Source organism: Haliotis cracherodii, unplaced genomic scaffold (assembly GCF_022045235.1).
Source record: "Haliotis cracherodii isolate W230 unplaced genomic scaffold, xgHalCrac1.p SCAF_9, whole genome shotgun sequence".
NCBI classification, from domain to species: Eukaryota; Metazoa; Mollusca; class Gastropoda; order Lepetellida; family Haliotidae; genus Haliotis; species Haliotis cracherodii.
Genome location: NW_027266343.1, coordinates 52,656,786 through 52,680,693, shown reverse-complemented (window position 1 = coordinate 52,680,693; position 23,908 = coordinate 52,656,786). Strand labels below are relative to the sequence as shown.

At 40.9% G+C, this 23,908-nt stretch overlaps 1 protein-coding gene across 1 annotated transcript in view; it reads right to left on the bottom strand.

Moving 5' to 3' along the window:
* Nucleotides 1–23,908, bottom strand: part of LOC139451981 (protein mono-ADP-ribosyltransferase PARP14-like) — a 150,909-nt gene that overhangs the window by 104,466 nt on the left and 22,535 nt on the right. Inside the window, exons 5-8 of the mRNA XM_071233260.1 lie at nucleotides 15,355–15,612; nucleotides 10,850–11,107; nucleotides 8,928–9,059; nucleotides 3,366–3,566 (exon numbers count right to left, since the gene is read on the bottom strand). Coding sequence (XP_071089361.1) covers nucleotides 3,366–3,566; nucleotides 8,928–9,059; nucleotides 10,850–11,107; nucleotides 15,355–15,612 — 849 coding nt within the window. The remainder of the gene's footprint in view (nucleotides 1–3,365; nucleotides 3,567–8,927; nucleotides 9,060–10,849; nucleotides 11,108–15,354; nucleotides 15,613–23,908) is intronic.

The window sequence follows — 23,908 nt, the reverse complement described above, 5'->3', positions numbered from 1 at the left end:
TATGATTTTATTTAACTCTATGAGCCCGAAGATAAGCACCTTGCAACTAGATCTATGTCATTTTTTGTGGCAGGCATTTTTTTCACCAGTCTGAACCGTAATTATTTTTGTCACAAATTTACGGTGACAATATATTTTTTCCATAGAATTCCAGGACCCGACCCACCCCAGAAAATATCATACGGTCAACCCCTTATAATGTCTGCCATTCCAATTTTGTTTCCTGCAGTGCATGCCTAAAGGGTAATGGTGTCTGCCTTTGTTATAGTCATATGTATCTAGTTAACAGCTCAGTGGTGTTTTTACATGTTGAACATTGTCAGCAAAACACGATCTAACTGTTAACTGGGCTATTCGACGCACTGGTTTTAAAACATTGGTAAAAGGTATCTCGAATCATACACATTCCCGTGACTAAAGCATATTCTAAAACATTTCCGAGAACATGTTTTTGGGTTGTTTTTACAACATTTTAGTGGGGAATGTTCACAACGTATTTAATCCTTGTAACAGTTATTTCACGTCGTTGTGACAACGTCCATGGTAGTACACAGAATAACGTTGTAGGGACGCAATATTATAATATTGCCACAACGTAAATTACAACATTACCACAAAGTAAAATACAACGTCACCTCAACGTAAAAATACGTTCCCACAACGTAAAAATACAACGTTCCTACAACGTAAAATACAACGTCATCACAACGTTGTCATGACGTGAATATGACGTAACACAACGTTGTGCCATGACGTTGTGACAACATAAATGGGAGTCCACAGAATAACGTTATATGGACGTAGCATCCGCAACGTTACCACGACGTAAACACAACGTTATCACAACGTTGTCACAACGTAATTTGTCAGCTGGGATAGTGGGTATCATATACACACGTGTAACATAGTGGGCATCATATACACACATGTAACAAAGTGGGCATCATATACACACATGTAACATAGTGGGTATCATATACACACGTGTAACATAGTGGGGATCATATACACATGTAACATAGTGGGCATCATATACACACATGTAACATAGTGGGTATCATATACACACATGTAACAAAGTGGGCATCATATACACACATGTAACATAGTGGGTATCATATACACACATGTAACATAGTGGGTATCATATAGACACGTGTAACATAGTGGGTATCATATAGACACGTGTAACATAGCGGGCATCATGTACATACGTGTAACATAGTCGGTATCATATACACACATGTAACAAAGTGGGCATCATATACACACGTGTAACATAGTGGGTATCATATACACACATGTAACATAGTGGGCATCATATACACACGTGTAACATAGTGGGTATCATATACACACATGTAACAAAGTGGGTATCATATACACACATGTAACATAGTGGGTATCATATACACACATGTAACATAGTGGGCATCATATACACACGTGTAACATAGTGGGTATCATATACACACATGTAACAAAGTGGGCATCATATACACACGTGTAACATAGTGGGTATCATATACACACATGTAACATAGTGGGTATCATATACACACGTGTAACATAGTGGGTATCATATACACACATGTAACATAGTGGGTATCATATACACACATGTAACATACTGGGCATCATATACACACATGTAACATAGTGGGTATCATATACACACATGTGTAGCATAGTGGGTATCATATACACATGTGTAGCATAGAGGGTATCATATACACACGTGAAGCATAGTGGGTGTCATATACACACAAGTAACATAGTGGGTATCATATACACATGTGTAGCATAGTGGGTATCATATACACATGTGTAACATAGTGGGTATCATATACACACGTGTAACAAAGTGGGTATCATATACACATGTGTAGCATAGTGGGTATCATATACACATGTGTAACATAGTGGGTATCATATACACATGTGAAGCATAGTGGGTATCATATACACACGTGTAACAAAGTGGGTATCATATACACATGTGTAGCATAGTGGGTATCATATACACATGTGTAACATAGTGGGTATCATATACACATGTGTAGCATAGTGGGTATCATATACACACGTGTAACAAAGTGGGTATCATATACACATGTGTAGCATAGTGGGTATCATATACACATGTGTAACATAGTGGGTATCATATACACATGTGTAACATAGTGGTATCATATACACCCGGTAGCATAGTGGGTATCATATACACACATGTAACAAAGTGGGAATCATATACACACATGTAACATAGTGGGTATCATATACACACATGTAACATAGTGGGTATCATATACACACATGTAACATAGTGGGTATCATATACACACATGTAACAAAGTGGGAATCATATACACACATGTAACATAGTGGGTATCATATACACACATGTAACATAGTGGGTATCATATACACACATGTAACATAGTGGGTATCATATACACACATGTAACAAAGTTGGTCTCATATACACACATGTAACATAGTGGGTATCATATACACACATGTAACATAGTGGGTATCATATACACACATGTAACATAGTGGGTATCATATACACACATGTAACATAGTGGGTATCATATACACACATGTAACAAAGTTGGTCTCATATACACACATGTAACAAAGTGGGTATCATATACACACATGTAACATAGTGGGCATCATATACACACGTGTTACATAGTGGGTATCATATACACACATGTAACATAGTGGGTATCATATACACACATGTAACAAAGTGGGTATGATATACACACGTGTATTGTAGCGGCTGTCATATACACACATTCGTAAAAAAATTAAGAAAAATGTAGCATGTGAATCAATTCAGAGTTACTGTTCATCAATTCTGAAAACTTTAATGTCACTTTTTATCCACATCTTGGACATTACAGTCCATGGAACATTAGCTTAACTAATGAGAAAGAAATCATCTGATGAGTGAAGAAAAGACAATTAAATAACCTTCCTCTAAAATTCCCATGAACACGATGTACATGCTACGTGTTTCATAGTAGGAATCTTGCATGTCTGTTTATCAAATGTAATTCATGTCTAGTGCATGTTAGTTTACTATGTTTTACATGCCCTTTTTGAATTAAGGAATAATGACCCTGATCTGTGACCTTGCCAACAATATAAACAGGCACAGAATTAGAATTAAAAAAATATTTTTGGAAAACAAAACAATTGACTTTTACTCAGTTCAGCTGGTTCTTTTAGGTGTTTGTTGATTGTTTTATTGAACTACTTTAAGTAACTTCTTTTAGAAATGCTAAATATACATGTAATCAAACTACAACTTGTAGTCATTATACTTCATTCTAAGCTGTTTCACTTACCATCGCCTTTCACAAAGTAGACAAGAGCTGTTGCTGAGTCTCTGTCAATCTCCACGATCTCCACCTCTCCTCCTCCATTTCGACGTCGGTTTTCAAAAAAGTCCGTCAGAATTTCGTTTGTCACAGTATCTGCCAATCCTTGGACAAGGATAACAAAGACACTGTTATCATCTTCCTCTTCATCCTCATCCTCATCCTCTTCTGAAAAAAAACACAAAAACATTCAATGTTATTACAGACTGAAATCCTCATTCAAACGAGTTTCAAATACTCATTTCATCCCCTGCCAGTATGACATGTCTGGTTGTGTGCAAGGCATTAGCCCCCGTGAACTATGTTCACTGGAACTGTTTGTAAATGGCCTAATTGCAGCACTAAAAAGATAATTACTGGTGTTTCTTGCCATTTCAATAGAATATGTAACTGTATTTGTGATGAGTTGTGTTATTACTAACACAATAATCAGGGAAGTAAGGGAGTTCTTATTTTACTTAGAGATCATTGAGACAGGGATTATCATGAGATGTACTAAGAAGTACAGCACCAATTATCTGAAGATTTGAGTGTAGACAGGAGTCTGGAATGCCACAGCACTGGCATGATCAGTAAACAACAAGTCCAGTGTAGCTCCAAGACAGTGACTTGGAGAGTGAAACAAAACATGACGGATGGACGGAAGGATGGAAGGACGGATGGACAGCACCTATTACCATATCCCCCTTACACTTCGTGGCGGAGGTTAATGAAATAAAATCTCCTCGTATTGAAACAACAAATCAATGGCAACTGAATGGGAAAGTCATAGATTGTTTCCTGCATTTTCCTTCTGCTCCAAGTATTAATTCACTCTCAAGTTTTCAGTTGCCTGTCAAAAAAGATATGATGCATTTTGGACACAAACTGCAGAACTCAAGAATCAATGACATAGACTTGAAAGGTTTACAACTACACACAACTCAGGCAAAAATCCAAAATTGAAAGAAAAAAAAAAGGACATGAATATTTTAGTGGACAGTGGGCCATTAACAACATAGTTATTCCCAAATATTAACCCTGACATATGACTGTCGTAGTGCTATGACCGCTAGAAATACAAGAGTCATTAGAAGATGACACATCTCCCCGGCCCCCAAAATTCGAAAGGACAAGTCATGTGACTGTTACTTAAGTCCAACTTGATGAGATTTCTATCTAATCTAAACAAGAGTAGTTACTGAGCTATCAAAACAATACCATGAAATTGGGATTCGGAACTTTGTATTTCTATGTCAATTACACACCGATATGAACAGAATCAAAGTCAAACTTGTTGCCATGGTAATGGAAAAAATGTAAATTCTAAAAATTAGTAAAATCTAAATATTTTTTACATTTGTATACTTATCCTGCATTACTCCGTATTGCATCTACTGCTGTCTTTTGACAGAGAGACGAACTGTGTGAGATCCAGCTGCTGAAGAAAGTTGTCCCAACCAGTTCAGGAGGCAGCGCCCTCTCACAGTCGGCACGTGACCCAGAAGTCATGACGCCACACCAAAACACATAACTGCTTTAAACATAACATCTGAAACTTCTTGGGGAGGAAGCGTAGCGAAAGGGAGGGCACTTAGACTTCGTAATGCAGGATAAGTATACAAATGTAAAAAATATTTAGATTTTACCAAATTTTTTAACTTATCCTGCATTACTCCGTATTGCATCTTTATCAGATGGCCGGTGGGCATACCTTCAGATGTGATCCATAACAAACCTTCGTCAAGGTCCGATGAATCTGCACTGCATACAAGTGATGACCGGAACATCTACGACCATTCCTGTTTCAGGAAACAAGAGTCGATGCAAAAACGAAACGCCCGAATAGGTAACCGAAATACAATGAGGCGGGTAGCCAAAAAATAGAACTTACCGAAGAGCGAAAGCGAAACGCAGTTGAGCCCTCTAATCTGAGGTGATAAACACCAGAGAGTTCGACGGGCCCCGCTCGGGGTATCGAAGAATCAGCGGTGGCAGCGGCAATATCTACGACCAATCCCAAGAGCAAATGCGAAACGCAGGAGAGCCCTCTAGGCTGGAGGCAAGGAACACCGGTGAGGTCGACGGGCACCGCTCAGGTATCAGAGAAGCAACAGCGTTAGCGTCGGTGCCGGTGTCCACATCTACTACCATTCCTGTCGTCGGGAAACGAGAGTTGATGCAAAAAGTAAAACCCGGATAGGTGACAGAAATAGAATGAGGCGGGTACCCAAACCTAAAATGACCTAAGAGCGAATGCGGAACGCAAGAGAGCCGTCTTGTCTGGGGTGATAAACACCAGAGAGGTCGACCGGCCCCGCTCATGGTATAGGAGAATCAGTGGCGTCGGTGATAGATGACCTGTTGGGCTACAACCAGGGACCAAAACTGTGAACGAAGTATCAAATCGACACTGTGTCCGGTAGTCAAGGCGGAAGATATGAAGGTGTCGTAGTCTAAAAGATCAAACCGGACGAAGGAAGGCGATCTTTTCCATCCCTTGAACGCCGTATAGGCACTAACGTTCTTATAGCGAAGGGTTGATGAAACAAGGTTCCTCGTGACAGCCGTGTTGGCAGAGGAGGTCTATTGTTTCCATCATCTGTGCATGGATGGACTGCGACAGGCGCCTGGTTGAGTGGTTGCATCAAGCATACAGGTAAACATGTAAGCCAATCTGTAGAAATACATTGCACCTCTTGCCAATGTAAGTTGACCTAATTCCGGTCGGAGTAGTTGACAGTCCGAGTACTTGACACGTGACATGTAAATCACTCTGCCCAGTACCCGAGGAAGCCGCATTGGAGTCGGAACTGAGGTGCAAACTCCACACACAGACAATCCTCAATGAACTGTGTGATAGACGAACAAGTGGTGTACCCGAGTTTTGCGAAAAAAGGCGTTAGCACCGGGGGCGTCGTGGAAAACCCGGGGAGCGCCGAGGAAGAGTCTCTTTCAGGAACGCTGGCACAAGGGCAGGGTAGAACAGCGTTGGTGTCGGCGATGTAGACGAAGTGGACTCTTTTTTAGTGGATGTCGTCGTCAAATCTGATACAGACGCTGTCCACAAGACGCTCTGTTTCGATGGAAACCCGCAGGTCCTCTCTCCGGAACCATAGCTCTTTAAACGATGGGAGTAAGGATAACGTCTCAGTGGGCAAGTTGAATCAGACCAACTGTCTATTGGTTGAAAAGATTCCACCCAGGAAGTAGAACGATGGCAAATGATCACGAAGACCGACGGGAGAGTAGCGACAGGAGCGGCAACAGTTGTTTCACCATGCTTCTCCGTGTGACGAGCTATGAGACGTCAGTAATAGAAGTAGATGGCAGTGGCGCCGGGGAGGCGATTGCCGATGGCGCCCCTTAAGCCGAAGCAGAAGATAGGATGAAATACTCTGCTGGTTGATCTGAGCTTGTTAAAGCTTGTTGATCAGGGCCGGGAGCACCGTAACTCTAGAGCAAGAGTAGTCAAGGCGCCGGGAGTGCCGTAACTCTAGAGGCACCGGGAGCGCCATAACTCTTAGAGGCGCCAGGTGCGCCTTAATTTTAGAGGCGCCGGAGACAGGTGCCAGACTACTCGAGGCGCCGGAGGTGCCGGGAGACAGGCGCCGGAGTAGTCAAGGCGCCGGAGCCGCCGGTGGTGTTGGTATAGCACTGTTAGGCTCGGGTGAGCGCTGCTGCTGTCAACGTAGATGGGGGTTGACGAGCACGTTGAGTGAGGTGTGTCCTGGACACTCGTATGAGCTGAAGGATCACAGCGACGAATGACTGCAACATTGGCACTGCCTTGTGAAAGTACAGGGCGTCGTACAATCACGGCAGAAGGGGCGGCCCTGACCAGATTTGTGCAGCGAGGCAGAAAATCGGGAATTTAAGCAAAACATAACTATGTGGCAAAACCACAAAGTGCGAGAAGCATAATGTAACTCAAAAACTTTGTATTTCATTGAAGTTTATGAGAGGAAACAATTACGCTAAAAGGTAGCGAAAAGGCATAGCTTTAAGCACACCAAAAACAATATACATAAATTTAATGTATTACCCAAGCCAAAGAGAGAATTCAAAACGCAGAACACGAAATTACGTGGCCACGTGGTGAATGGCCAAAATGGCGGGAAAGGAAACAAAATGGAGGGAACAACATTGCGGCCGTAAATTACTGTGACTTGAGCCACAAATGAGCAATAAATGTACAATTAACGAATGGGAAGACCCTAAGGTAACGGCCCATAACAGGTAACAATGTAGCAGCATATATAATGAATGTAGAAACACGCAAAATATAAAAACAATAAGCTTTAATTTCCACAAGGGATACAAAGTACGTCCGTCCGTGGAGGTGACAAAGCAGTTATGTGTTTTGGTGTGACGTCATGACTTCCGGGTCACGTGCCGACTGTGAGAGGGCACTGCCTCCTGAGCTGGTTGGGACAACTTTCTTCAGCAGCTGGATCTCACACAGTTCGTCTCTCTGTCAAAAGACAGCAGTAGATGCAATACGGAGTAATGCAGGATAAGTTAAAAAATTCCCTAAATAGCAAAAGGCACCAGTTGACAACCTGGTCTTTGTGTGGCAGTTTCAAGAATACCTACTAGTTTTAGAGATATGGTCCCGAAAAACACACGACCATGAACAATCCAAGTCAAACTTGTGGCCATTGAAGCAGGAAACATTTTCTTATTAAATTCCTAAATAGCAACAGACTTCAACCCCTGAGTAATACATGTAACAAGTTTGGTAGAAAAATGTTGAATATTTTTTTAGTTCTGCTCTGGAAACAAAACTTACCTCTGTTTCAGCTGTCTAACTTGTTTCCACTGGGACAGGGAAAAATCAAACTTTGAAAAGTTCCTAAAGAGCAAAAGGCACCACTTCCCCCTGGTTAATACATGTACAAGGTTTGGATGAAAATTCTTTCAGTTTTCAATTTGTGCTCTGGAAACAAAATCCAACACCCCTTCTTGAGACAAAGTCCTAATTGTTTGGAAATGGAAATCGAGAATACTAAAAATGAAAATAGCAAAAGCCACCACATCAGGATCTGTTTGCTATATCTGCAAAACATTGCTTTAATTTCAAGTTGTGCTCTGGCAACGAATTCCACCACCCCTTTTGAGACTAAGTCCAAATTGTTTCCATGGAAATCAAGAAAAAATAAATGCAAAAATACTCAAAGAGCAAAAGGCACACCTTCAGGATCTGTTTGCTATATCTGCCAACTTTTGTTAATAGTCATGGAACGGTTTTGAGTTGTGCTTCAGAAACAAAATCAACCCCCTTATGAGACAAAGTACAAATTGTTTCCATGGAAATCAAGACGAGACGATGAGCCCCCCAATGATTATTATTTTGACATGATTGTACTTTGGAAATACTCTCTTGATTGTAACAACGTATCATCACTACTGAATATATTGGTATCAAGATATTTGAATATTTGTAGCTGTAAATTATTACATCGTATCACTTCTCCACAATGATCCCGACTTCAACATAATTCAGTGAGCATATATATATACTTTTCAAAATACTGTCCAATTACAAACCTGAAGTAAGGTACAGTTCTTCAGTTGCTGCCTGTTTCCGGTGGCGAGCTGATCGCGAGGGAAGAGTGTACTGGGAAACCTGGAGAGAGACTCCTTGTATCTGGTGACTCCTCTGAAGCACAGCCTCCACATCTGAACAAAAACCATACAACATGCACCATGTGTTCTGGTCTGTGGAGTTAGTTTCTCAGGCTGTTATAACCAGGGTATTTTGGAAAAAGGGTTTTTAATATTTACTTAAAATGTAGTTTACTAAATTGAGCTTTTGGGTAGAATATGGATGCATATGAGAGAAGTGACCGTACAGGGTGAGGGCATAACCCCCAGGGCAAATGATTATTGATTTTGCTTCTCTTAAGTGATAGAGATAACTTTTCATTAATCTGAGGAAATTGGTAGAATACGGTCTTGTAGTGTAAGGGTCGGAGGGTCCGCATGTGATCAAATATTTCTGCAAGCTATTACTGACTTGAATGTCTAAATAACAAGCTTCATTTGAATCACAATCTTTTCGGCGCCTTCCAATCTGGCAGAGTATTGGGTTTACATCTAGGGTTGTTTAGAGTTGAGGGTATATTCGGTTGACCAAGGATTTGACCATTAATTTAGGAAATTAGCTGAAGGTTTGGTTAAGAAGGGCTTGATAGAAAAACTGATTGGAACGGAAATTGGGGTTCATATGGAGGTGAGCGTTAGGACTCGTTTCACATGACGTCAAATACTATTTCGGTGGGAGGAGTTAAAATTATCATCGATAGTATTTTGTTGGTTGTCTGAGAGTGGTGCGGGGAGTCGGGAGCTGACAGCTGAACAGAAAGGTTCTCTGTAGGTCTTGGGATCCCGAGTCATAAAAGAAGTAGAGTTAACATTCATCAGAAAAACCATCAGGCTCTTCAACCATTATCTAGGTATGTGTTGTATTTATATCAGGCAACAACAAGAACTTATCTGAGGACCATATGTGTGTATTTATGATTAACTCTATCATAAATAAAAAGGACTTGAGCAAACCATCTGACTTGTGATTTTGAAAGCGAGCTACATCATCCCTAGAACCAAGGAGTAGTTGATAAGTAGAAGTGACCATAGGTAGAAGGGTAAAGTACCCGGAACCTAAGGTTACACTGTAATCACTGCGAGCATTAACTTGGTCCGGGATAAGATTGCAGGGATAAAGGGTTCCTAAATTGTTTGCCATTTTGTAGAATAATGAAAAAGATTGATTTTTGCACCTTAGTGACAATGGTTTTAGATTTGTTGCCACAACACATTTTCAAAATAAATTCCAACTTCATGACAAAGGAGGAATTTATGAACCTTCCCTAAAAATGTGAAAACAGTATGTCCAATAGTTTCTGAGGAAAAAATGAGTTGCTGTGGTGGCCATTTTTAAAGATTACAATGTTGAAACCATGGACACATGGAACAGCTTGAATGGAATTCTTTCATAGTTGGCAGAGAAATTAAAGGTAACACCTATCTTCTAAGAGTGAGTGAGGATGGTTTTAAGATGCTTTTAGCAATATTCCAGCAATATCACGGCGGGGGACACCATAAATGGGCTTCACACATTGTACCCATTATGGGAATCCAAGTTGGGTCTTCGGCATGACGAACAAACGTTTTAACCACTAGGTTACCAGGACGCCCCTATCTTCTAAGAAACTACATTTGTTTTTACTAAATCGATCAGAGCTGTCCAGGGTACCACAGGGTCTGCAGGTCAGTGTTAATTGTAATCTGTTACAATCCAGGACCTAAACTTCGTCAAACAGGCAACAGATGATTTTACGTGCCATATGTATGGCCAGACTGATGGACTACGAATGAAGACCGAGAGCTCATGTAGGTGAACTAACACCCATAATACAAATTCATGTTGATCATGTCAAGTTAAGCTAAAATAGATCGATCATACCAACCTTCAGGGTCCTTAAATGTAACAAGGACCACATCCTCCTCTATTCTCTCCGTGGATTTCACATCTCCTCCTCCACTCTTCTTCTTGCTCTCAAAGTACATCTCCAGGACATCAAGAATGATGTCTTTGCAGCCTGTCACTACTATTGTGTCTTGTGAGACAACAGGTGGTGGCGTTGGTGGCCTGGGTTTGTACCGGGAGACGTCAACATCCTTTCTTTGTATTTTGTGAGATCCCTTCTCTAACACTCTCTTGACGTCTTCAAACAAAGCAGACACACACATCTTCACAATGAATAAGTACCCAAGTGCTTCTTTACATAGATTTTGGATCTATTGCTGCATCATCATGTCAACAGATGTCACGAAGATGCATTGATTGTCAACAGGAATTACTATCTGAATAATGGCACTAAACAAAATGCTTATAAATTGAACCTGTGTTCAATTTTTACTCAAGGCTCAATGGTCTACACTTATGGACAGACACAAAGAGCGTTCATTACATCATGTACATGAGATGCAATTGATCATCTTTACATTGACAAATACATTTTAAACAACAGTGCCGCTCAAACTGGAATGACCTCAAGGTTAACACAGATGCTTGGGCCATGGGTTTGAGTGGAAAGTGAAAAAGTGTCACGAAAAAGTTTGCGCGAACTGATTGTTATACCGCATATTGCCGTATATCACTGTATACAAGGGTATGATTATCATGGAGCTCAAGAAACTGTCTGTGCTCTAAAATAGATGGAGATGGTGACAGTACTTTCATTCGTTGGATACGTTTTGAAATATACTTGTAACCAAATATTTTTTAGGGAAAAAATATATATGCTTATCCTGACTCATACTACCGTATTTTCTTGAGTATAGTGCGCACCCATGTATAATGCGCACCCCCCTCTAGCGGGTTCAATATTTTGGAAAAAAAAAAAATTGAATATTATGCGCAGAAAAAAATTACACTGTACCCTTTCAGCAAAGTCCGGCAAACGAACGGGTGATGAGAAGCTTCGTCAGTACAAATTCGAAATTTGAGATAAAAAATCACCAGATATTTACCATTTAAATAGTATTTATTGTTCTGCTAGGCATTGTTTTATATCCAGGGATTAAGATTACCTTGTGTATTTTCTCGTAAACTAAGCCGGAAACAGCAATCAGCTGTACACACATTTTCTTGGAATCGACCGGTGATTCGGTCAAGACACACCCAATGATATAACTTTAAAGGATTTTTAATGCAAGGATTGGCAAAAATTGTATCTGAAACTATTTTTTTTAACAGGAATAATATATTCCTTTATTTTCTTAATTATATGCAGCCTTTACTAAACATATTTAAAATAAATAATAACCCTAAGCAAAGCAGCTGATCGCTATTGCCAGGTATTTTTTTTTACATGGACCCAGTCTGACCTGTCACCGTCAAGGATCACGCGCACGTGATCGCGTGATCACGAGAATTTCATGTTGACATAGAATCGTCAAACAAAAACAAATATGTCTTTTAACGAGTTAAAGTATGTCATTTATGATATATGTATCCATTCTCTGTCAACTAAAGTTCGTTTCAAGGCGTCAATAGCGGTATTCTGACCGTGGTTGCTGTTAATAACGGTGAGTTGTGCGATCTTCCGATCGCTTCACACACGATTTCGCGGAAATTAATAAAAACAATATTAAAAGGAATTTTGAATAAAATTAATAAAAAATGGTTACAAACATAAGTCCAGATATACAAAGAACACTTTTTATAGCCAGACAGCGTAATAACATGAATAATTTGCGTACTTCAGTATGGATTTGTTGACATGGTATTTCCGGTATTACGTGCTCACAGTAATGTCTTTGCATGGGGGAAAAAAACATCCAAACTCATAATTTGTGTATAATGCGCACCCCCTTCTACACAGCTGTGTTTTTTTGGAAAAAAAGTGTGCACTATACTCAAGAAAATACGGTAATCGCTTATCTCTTCTCATTCCCAAATACATGTTGTCCGAACGCTGCGCAGCCACACCAGAAGCATGTGACCAAGGTGGTACACTCATCACTCTCTCACTTCACGGGGATGGCTGCGTGGGCGCTATAGCAAATGTGTCAGTCATAGCGAAGTATAAATGATATTTTCACCATATAAAATACATATTTGACCTTATCCTGACTGATACTAATGGCTTGAATCTCATGGTTGGTGTTGGGATCCTCCAGATGCGTGATTCAGGTCTTGATCTGTTCATTTAACCCCATTGGAACGTAGTTCTACTTAATCTTCTTCGACATCAATCTGTACTGGGGCACCACCTCTGTACTGGTGAGAGTAGAATTAAATCAAGAGATTTCGTAGATTTTGTAAGTGCGCGTAGAATTATATTCCAGCTTACTTAGAATGATTCTCGTGTTAAGATAAGGTCACAATCTTCACACAATCGTTTATCACTCATGTTCTGAATAACATAGTAAAACAGGGGACATGGGCCCTCCTTCATTGGTACTGGGACAGTAACCTGACATCAAAAAGTCGGCGTGAACGTGGGTGAGTATAGTAGGTTCATCTCCAAGTAGGCATTGTTAGTTGTTGTGCAACTACTAATGGTTGAAATAGATGAATGTTGTCGGGACAGAGCAGCTGCCAAGAAGCGCTAACGTGGAAGCGATAGCTCTGACCTCATGCAGATTGGAAGCCGAGGAAGGGTCTAGACTGGCATGTCTTTAGGCTCGGAGTATGACTGCTCTCATCCAGAAGGAGATAAAAGTTCTAGAAACGTCTGCTGTAGCATTACTAGTGAACGGGATAAAAAGTAGCCTTAACCTTTGACCTAAGAAATTTGTCCTTCGTCAATGAATATGTAAGGCTCTGACCAGACATGTTGATAAATCTTCCATATCTTTGGAGCCAAGTATAGATGATAAAAGTGAAATGTGAAACTGTCCATCTGGCTGACCTGGCAGTTGATTCTTGGCAATAAAAACACATTGGAGACCAAGACAGGCTTAAGCGTTGTCCAGAGGATTTCTTGTCCTTATAGCCTTCTGTATTCCGGAGAACCACTGCTTGAAATTGGTCTCTATTAAACTATTCAAACATAGAATTCATAGTCTGGACAGATTTAATCATCATCTGGTCCTTGGAATCATTGTTGACTCCTCAGATCTGACCATTGTAGATAGTAGGGCAATCCCAAGTTTGGCATCAGAGAGGCTTTGTGTTGAAGACTGACCAGTTAGAGTTGGAAACCGACCCTTGACTTTGTAACAGTGTAAGTCCGGCTGAAGCAGAACTGATTTGTTCGGAAATGGATTCCTGAAACTTCTGCTGGCTGACTTTAGCTGACAATAGCATACGTTCACTGTTGGATTCTGTGTTCTTGAGGTGAAAAATGATCGCTTCATTAATAGATCGAGACATGGTCAATCCCAGAATTGTGCAAGCTTCTTGTCCTTGATTCTGTAGGTTTTACTCTTCAAGCCTGATAATAAGTTGTAGTATTCGTCCAAGGATCAAGTAAGAAATCGTGACCTTACTTATTTTTCTTATTAGGTGTGATAATGGTAGCCGCTTCTACTGAGGAGGATGACCGAGAAGAATCACATCTTTTATGGTCCGGTTTCTCCCTCTGTACTACATACAAGTACGCTGCAAAGTCTTCTTCACCCAGGAAGAAGCAGAAACTACAACGGGTCTCAGTAGTACATGGTTAAGGGATGCATGTGGAACTGATGGGGTGTTGATTACAAATTGAAACACGCAAGCACCAGATATCACAAAATCTCAACATACAAATAAGGCAAACTTTTAACCCAAAACGTAGAAAAGTTTAAGCCAAAGTAGCAAAATAAAGTTCTAGTATGATGAAGAAAGGTTTGAAGAATGTAATCCAAGTAAAAGCATGTAAAAAACCTAATAATTTTGATAGGATGGCTTGGATTAAGAGAGCACAGAATTTTAGCCCAAACCACCCAGTTGGCACGAAATTGAGAGAGTGACGAGAGGAATGGCTTGGTCAAGTGCTTCCGGCTGTGGGGTGTGTTCGGACAAGATGTTTTTCTGCTCTTGGGGAACACAGCACAGGAGTTTCCACTACGTTTTTCAAAATGAGATGAGAAAGGCAATTAGTATGGATATTGGTCAGGTAAAGGCAAGGTAAAATAATGGTATCTAAAGGGGACTCATTTCGTAATCAATTTTCCACAAATGATCACAAAATGTGTTGGGCTGAATGCGCAGCAAATACTTGAAGTTGATAATACTATCAACCATGTATGTCGAGTGAGCAAAGACAGATTCTGCTTCCAACCTTGGCCTGGTCGATCTCAATGAGGCATGATGACAGGTGTTGATTTGCAATGAGTTCTATGTATTTGGGTATACTGTCGGTATGTTTCATGAAAAGGATTTAATTTGTTTAAGAGTAAAAAACATCAGTTAATAAGCCAATAAACGTTGTTGCTGTTCTGGATCCTCAGACCCAAGAATTGTTGCATGGTGTGAACTTACCTTCAGGGTCCTCAAATGTGACAAGGACCACATCCTCTTCTATTCTCTCCATGGATTTCACATCTCCTCCTCCACTCTTCTTCCTGCTCTCAAAGTACATCTCCAGGACATCATCCGAGATTCCTCCACAGCCTGTCACTATAATCGTGTCTGGTGAGACAACAGGTGGCGGCGTTGGTGGCCTGGGTTTGTACAGGGTGACTTCAACATCCATCCCTTGAATCTTGTGAGATCCCTTCTCTAACACTCTCTTGACATCTTCAAGTAAAGGAGACACACATATCTTTACAATAAGTACCCTAGTGCTTCTTTAGATTGATTTTTGCAGCATTCCAAACTCTAACAATAGTTTTCATTGTATTTAATTCTAAGAATACTACTAGCTAGCGACCAGTTATCACTGAGGACCAATTATCGCCAACACCCCATTATAGCGTGCACGTTGCTTTATATTTGCTTGGTTACATGCAATTCTAAAACATATTTTTAGCTATTTTTCCAAAATTGCATAACCCTGCATAGTACATAGTGTTGAGGAAAAGCATGTGTAAATTGAACTTGGGGAATATGGTGTACGTCAGTTTGCAGACGACAAATTGATACCAGAGAAAATGGAAAATGTAATTTGTGTAACTGAAGCAGTGTGCGTGATCACGTGGCACATACTGTTTAGATAGATGATGGAGATAACTAGTACAGTTGGTCGATGGGAAATACCAATTTCTACTGTCTTGATTTCCTGTTGTCGCATTATAAGAGAAATCTTCTGATTTTTTATTCCACGGACAGAAATATGTGCATTTGTTCCTAGTTTCACAAAAACCAAAGTTTTTTGCACAGTTAACTTTGTTCACGGAATATTTCAGAAATAACATGAAAAAAATGGCTATAACTGGTCAATGACCAGTTTCTCTACGACATCATAGCTAGAACTTCCTGTTTATGCTGAGAACCACGCTACAAATTTAAATAAATTTTCAACAGACATCCTCTTCACTGCCAACATATGCTACAGTTGTGAGGGAAATCCTATCCCTAGTAAGAAATGCCACTGCACATGTGCAAGGCAGGAACTCCTCACTTCTTTCAACCCAAAACCCTCATCAACTAGATGCAGATATTTGGGAGAAAGGCGGGATGGATTAATTCCTGATGTAACAGAGGTAGTATTCTTAGAATTATACTCAATGATAACTACTGTTAGATAATTCTTGCGATTACCCTACCTCTAATATTCAATACGGTTTATTTCGTAAGTGTAGGCCATTGGCCCATAGTTACATTTGTATTACAATGGACGTGATGTACACAGCTGTTATTGTTGTGACAATAATGTACTACGAAGTGACATCGCTTGATAGATATAGATAGCCCGACGTTCAATTAATTTACAATCAGTTGTAGACATAATGATATTAAATTTTTGTATGGTTGGATATTCATAAAATGTTTGTGGTAAGTGATCCATGCGTAGCTTGTTATAACCGGAGCAAACTAACAAAAAATGAAACTCGTCCTCCACATACCCAGCATTACAAACACAACATAGTCTTCTGTTACGTGGGATATCAGCATATCTCCCAGTTTCAACACACAGCTGATGCGAAAAACATCTAAACTGAGCTAGCGCCACTCTCAATTTACTGACGGTCACACAGCTAAGATACAACTCTGTACCAAACGATACCTTGAATAGAGAATATGAGAAAGATTTACTACCCTTTACCAGAAGACTATGCCAATCCTGTTCATAACTACATTTCAGACGCGACACAAATTCTGTCAAAAACGAATGAGGATGACTTATACACTGGTTTCCCCATACAGAGCCAAAACCCAAATGGAACAATAAAGATTTACATTTTGATACCCAATTAATTTTACCATTACTTTCTGCCTGAAGCATCATATGATAATATTTCTTTGGAAAGCGACAATCGGACATACTCAATAACCTTATCCAATAACCAAAAACTCTTTTGTATGCATAAATATATAATGGATGCCCACATTCACCTCGAACCATGTTGTTGGGTGTTGACGATTTGACACCTAGAAAGCGCTTGCATGCCAATGAATGTATAGTTTCCATTTCATCATTCTGGTGTAGACCCCAGACTTCGGAACCATAGAGCAAAATTGGGACTATTTTCATATCAAATATTTTAAAAAATAAGTCATATCGAAGAGGATGTATTTTTATCAATGACTTTAAAATTCCAAACATTGCTTTTTTCCCCTGTAGACCAGCATTAGAAAGAAAAATGACTTGACCAGGACAGGCTTCTCTTAAAAGTAACGCCCAAATATTTATAGGAGGACACACACTCCAACTTTAGACCTTTATAGTACCAAATCTCTTTTCTTGACAACACTCCGCCTTTCTTAAAAACAACCACCCCCGTTTTATCCAAACTGACATCTAGATCATAATCATTACAATATTTTTCTAGATCAATACGCTTCTGAAGTCCACCTATAGTATCTGCGATTAAAATAATATCGTCTGCAAATAATAACAGGAATATCTCTGTAATATCAGGATGAAGTTGTATTCCTGGTCCAGAATTCTGTTCAACTTCAGCAGCTAGTTCGTTAATAAACATCGAGAATAAAAGGGGGCTTAACACACAACCCTGACGTACTCCTCTTGGACACTGAAACATTTCAGAAAATGTATGTTTAAATTTAACACTGGCCTTAACAGCTGTATAAATAGGCCGTATAGCTTTTATCATTTTGCCAGTGACACCTTAATTAGCTAGTACTGACCATAATTTCATCCGGTTTACACTGTCGAAGGCCTTTGCAAAATCGACAAACAAACCATATACCCTACCCTTACGCTTACTAATATATCTCTGGATAATACACTGTAATAGAAAGATATTATCTATGGTGGAGTAATCATGACGAAAACCAGCCTGGGACTCTGCAATTTTACCATAGACCTCACACCAAGACGTGACCCTTTTGTTCAAAATAGAAACATACAACTTACTCAGTCAACTAAGGACTGATGATATACCCCTATAGTTGGATGGGGAATGGATGTCTCCTTGCTTATGTATCGGAACAATAATTCCCAAAGACCAAGATTCAGGAAAGTATGCATTATCAAACAAATTATTAAACAACACTGTAAGGTACGGGACAAAAATATCATTCGCATATTTATAAAATTCTGAAATGAGGTGGTCATTTCCTCCGGATTTATCAATTTTCAAAGAGTTGATGGCACAAAGCACCTCCTCTTCATCTCTCGGATTGTCAAACACATCTTTAAAATGATTGACCCATTGTTCTAGTGATATGTTAGGTACACGAGTTGCCGTACTCTGAGATAATCCTCTTATGGTAGACCAGAAACATTTGCTATTTGGAAGACTAGATAAAACCTTATTACGCATGTATTCATTATAACTTTTCTTTTTATCACGTAATACACTTGTATAAGTATTTCTTGATTTTAAATAACTAACTAAGGTGCTATCATTTTTAAGATGTCTATATATTCTGAGACACCTCTCTCTCTCCCACCTGTAGTACCGACACACGCTATCAAACCAGGGTTGTGTGTGACTGTCGCAAGACTTACAAGTCCTTTTCATGCACTGAGCAGCTGTACAAATGGCGTCCGTGAATGAGTTAATAGCACCATCTATATTATCTGGTAGTAACAGAGTACATTGTTCAAAACAATTAACCACATGTAGCAGTACAAGATTATCCCTGAACTGTTGTAGTTTCGCCATGTCCCACACATAGTGGTAGTTTTCATGAGGTGCACGTGCGGCCCCTGCTGTCACAACGGGAATCTTCCAAGTCACGTGCTTGAAATGAACAAGATAGTGGAAGGTGTGAGGATTCTGCCCTCGATACAATATCAAATGTGTTACAGTGGAAGAATAGACTGTTGGATAAAATAATGTAGTCAATTACACTGGAGCCTGAGTGACCGATGTAAGTATAATCACCTATACCTAAATCCGTACCACAGCGACCATTTAGAATAGACATATCGAGAGCGGCACACATATTGACAAGATGTTTTCCGGCATTGTTTATAATGTTATCACATGACACTCTATCTATGTTGATACTATCGGACATAACTGACATTCTCATCACCTAAAACCTCGGCGATATCATCATCAATATGATCAGACAGTGTCCCAGTCCGGGCGTTGAAATCCCCGCCTATGAGGATGTGTATATCTCTGTTTAGTGACCCAATAACTTCTATAAGTGAGTTGAAGAATAAATTCAAACCACACTTAGTTTGTCTGTTATTAAACTACCTTGATCCTGGAGGGTTGACATATACACAGCAAATAAGAATGTCTTTCTCAAGATCAAATTAAATTTTTTCACAATCATGGTTAAACCTCCCGAGAATTGTCCTCTGTCCGCTGTTTTAATTGCATTTAGGCTGTAGGCTCTAAAGTTGTGGAATATCTGGTCATAAGGAAAGTCAATTGTCCATGTCTCTATTAATCCAACAAGATCTGCATTAGATAAAAAGTTTATAAAGTTTACGTCGGAAACTTTATTTACCAAACCAGATATATTCCAGAAGAGAAGCTTAGTAGATAATACTTGTTTTGGACATCAACGAGAATTTGCTTGGACTGGACCACACCCCTATTTGCCAGCACTGGACGTGTTATGACCAGCTTGCTCAGTATCATCAGATCTCTCACCACTGTATGCAGCATATGCTGCGTCTTGGAGTCAGTAACAATAGGTACGCCATTCTTGAAGTATCCTCGTTTGTTTTGTGCACGTAGTTCTTGTAGCTTATTCCGCTGTCTCTGTGTGAGACCGCTGGCGATTCCATACCCTGAACTTTTGATGTCACTACGTCGACTAAGGGAACGTATTTTCCAGTCGATAGTGAGGAATTTGATAATAATTGGCCTTGGCCCCTTTGAATGTGAAGAACGATGCCCAAGTCTGTGAGCTTCGGCAATGTCATGTGGACGTATCTCAACGATGTCATCTGTTGTATTACCTGAGTTTAGAATGTCACAAACAACATCTTTACAACCAGTTTTGTTTTCGTCACTGTTTTCCGAAACTCCAAATAACAAAACATTGTTCTTTCTGCTATATTGTTCTAGTCCTTCTACTTCGTTCTGTAACTGTATCACTGTAGCTGTGGGTTCTGCAGGTATGCTGTGAGTCTGCTCTATTTGGTCCAAACGTTCGTTTACTGCCTCAATATCTAAACGTACTATAGCCTGTTCACCCTTTACGTCTTCCATATTTTCGCCATATACCTCTAATACATCATAGTCAGTATACACCAGAAGGACTGGTGCAATCTGGTATCTAGTATCCCTTAGAAAGTTGGATTTTGTGAAGTATGAATACATATGAATAAAAGGACCAATTCCCATTCAGCATTGGGATGCTTATCACATCAGTGTGATCAGGTATGTGTGAAAAGACTTCAGAAAATATCACCAAAGTATGGCAGAATGAATTTGCAGTGAATAAATTGATTTGCTAATATAGCCTCACTCCACACTCCAGACTGTCAACCACGTGTGTGGAGGTAGGCTTTACTAATATAGCCTCACTCCTCACTCCACACTCCAGACTGTCAACCACGTGTGTGGAGGTAGGCTTTACTAACATAGCCTCACTCCCCACTCCAGACTGTCAACCACGTGTGTGGAGGTAGGCTTTACTAATATAGCCTCAATCCACACTCCAGACAGTCAACCATGTGTGTGGAGGTAGGCTTTACTAATATAGCCTCACTCCACACTCCAGACAGTCAACAATGTGTGTGGAGGTAGGCTTTACTAATATAGCCTCACTCCACACTCCAGACTGTCAACAATGTGTGTGGAGGTAGGCTTTACTAATATAGCCCCACTCCACGCTCCAGACTGTCAACAATGTGTGTGGAGGTAGGCTTTACTAATATAGCCTCACTCCCCACTCCAGACTGTCAACAATGTGTGTGGATGTAGGCTTTACTAATATAGCCCCACTCCACGCTCCAGACTGTCAACAATGTGTGTGGAGGTAGGCTTTACTAATATAGCCTCACTCCACACTCCAGACTGTCAACCACGTGTGTGGAGGTAGGCTTTACTAACATAGCCTCACTCCCCACTCCAGACTGTCAACAATGTGTGTGGAGGTAGGCTTTACTAATATAGCCCCACTCCACGCTCCAGACTGTCAACAATGTGTGTGGAGGTAGGCTTTACTAATATAGCCTCACTCCCCACTCCAGACTGTCAACCATGTGTGTGGAGGTAGGCTTTACTAATATAGCCCCACTCCACGCTCCAGACTGTCAACAATGTGTGTGGAGGTAGGCTTTACTAATATAGCCTCACTCCACACTCCAGACTGTCAACAATGTGTGTGGATGTAGGCTTTACTAATATTGCCCCACTCCACGCTCCAGACTGTCAACCACGTGTGTGGAGGCAGACTTTACTAATATAGCCTCACTCCACACTCCAGACTGTCAACCATGTGTGTGGAGGTAGGCTTTACTAATATAGCCTCACTCCACACTCCAGACTGTCAACAATGTGTGTGGAGGCAGGCTTTACTAATATAGCCTCACTCCTCACTCCACACTCCAGACTGTCAACCACTTGTGTGGAGGCAGGCTTTACTAATATAGCCTCACTCCACACTCCAGACTGTCAACCATGTGTGTGGAGGCAGGCTTTACTAATATAGCCCCACTCCACACTCCAGACTGTCAACCACATGTGGAGGCAGACTTTACTAATATAGCCCCACTCCACACTCCAGACTGTCAACCACGTGTGTGGAGGTAGGCTTTACTAATATAGACTGACTCCACACTCCAGACTGTCAACCATGTGTGTGGAGGTAGGCTTTACTAATATAGCCCCACTCCACGCTCCAGACTGTCAACCACGTGTGTGGAGGTAGGCTTTACTAATATAGCCTCACTCCACACTCCAGACTGTCAACCATGTGTGTGGAGGTAGGCTTTACTAATATAGCCCCACTCCACACTCCAGACTGTCAACAATGTGTGTGGATGTAGGCTTTACTAATATAGCCCCACTCCACACTCCAGACTGTCAACCACGTGTGTGGAGGTAGGCTTTACTAATATAGCCCCACTCCACGCTCCAGACTGTCAACCATGTGTGTGGAGGTAGGCTTTACTAATATAGCCCCACTCCACACTCCAGACTGTCAACAATGTGTGTGGAGGTAGGCTTTACTAATATAGTCTCACTCCCCACTCCACACTCCAGACTGTCAACAATGTGTGTGGATGTAGGCTTTACTAATATAGCCCCACTCCACGCTCCAGACTGTCAACAATGTGTGTGGAGGTAGGCTTTACTAATATAGCCTCACTCCACACTCCAGACTGTCAACCACGTGTGTGGAGGTAGGCTTTACTAATATAGCCCCACTCCACACTCCAGACTGTCAACCAGGTGTGTGGATGTAGGCTTTACTAATATAGCCTCACTCCACACTCCAGACTGTCAACCACGTGTGTGGAGGCAGGCTTTACTAATATAGCCTCACTCCACACTCCAGACTGTCAACCACGTGTGTGGATGTAGGCTTTACTAATATAGTCTCACTCCATACTCCAGACTGTCAACCACGTGTGTGGAGGCAGGCTTTACTAATATAGCCTCACTCCACACTCCAGACTGTCAACCACGTGTGTGGAGGTAGGCTTTACTAATATAGCCCCACTCCACACTCCAGACTGTCAACCACGTGTGTGGATGTAGGCTTTACTAATATAGCCTCACTCCACACTCCAGACTGTCAACCACGTGTGTGGAGGCAGGCTTTACTAATATAGCCTCACTCCACACTCCAGACTGTCAACCACGTGTGTGGAGGTAGGCTTTACTAATATAGCCCCACTCCACGCTCCAGACTGTCAACAATGTGTGTGGAGGCAGGCTTTACTAATATAGCCTCACTCCACACTCCAGACTGTCAACAATGTGTGTGGATGTAGGCTTTACTAATATAGCCCCACTCCACGCTCCAGACTGTCAACAAGGTGTGTGGAGGTAGGCTTTACTAATATAGCCTCACTCCACACTCCAGACTGTCAACCACGTGTGTGGAGGTAGGCTTTACTAATATAGCCCCACTCCACACTCCAGACTGTCAACCACGTGTGTGGAGGCAGGCTTTACTAATATAGCCTCACTCCACACTCCAGACTGTCAACCACGTGTGTGGAGGTAGGCTTTACTAATATAGCCCCACTCCACACTCCAGACTGTCAACCACATGTGTGGAGGCAGGCTTTACTAATATAGCCTCACTCCACACTCCAGACTGTCAACCACGTGTGTGGAGGCAGGCTTTACTAATATAGCCTCACTCCACACTCCAGACTGTCAACCACGTGTGTGGAGGCAGGCTTTACTAATATAGCCTCACTCCACACTCCAGACTGTCAACCACGTGTGTGGAGGTAGGCTTTACTAATATAGCCCCACTCCACACTCCAGACTGTCAACAATGTGTGTGGATGTAGGCTTTACTAATATAGTCTCAC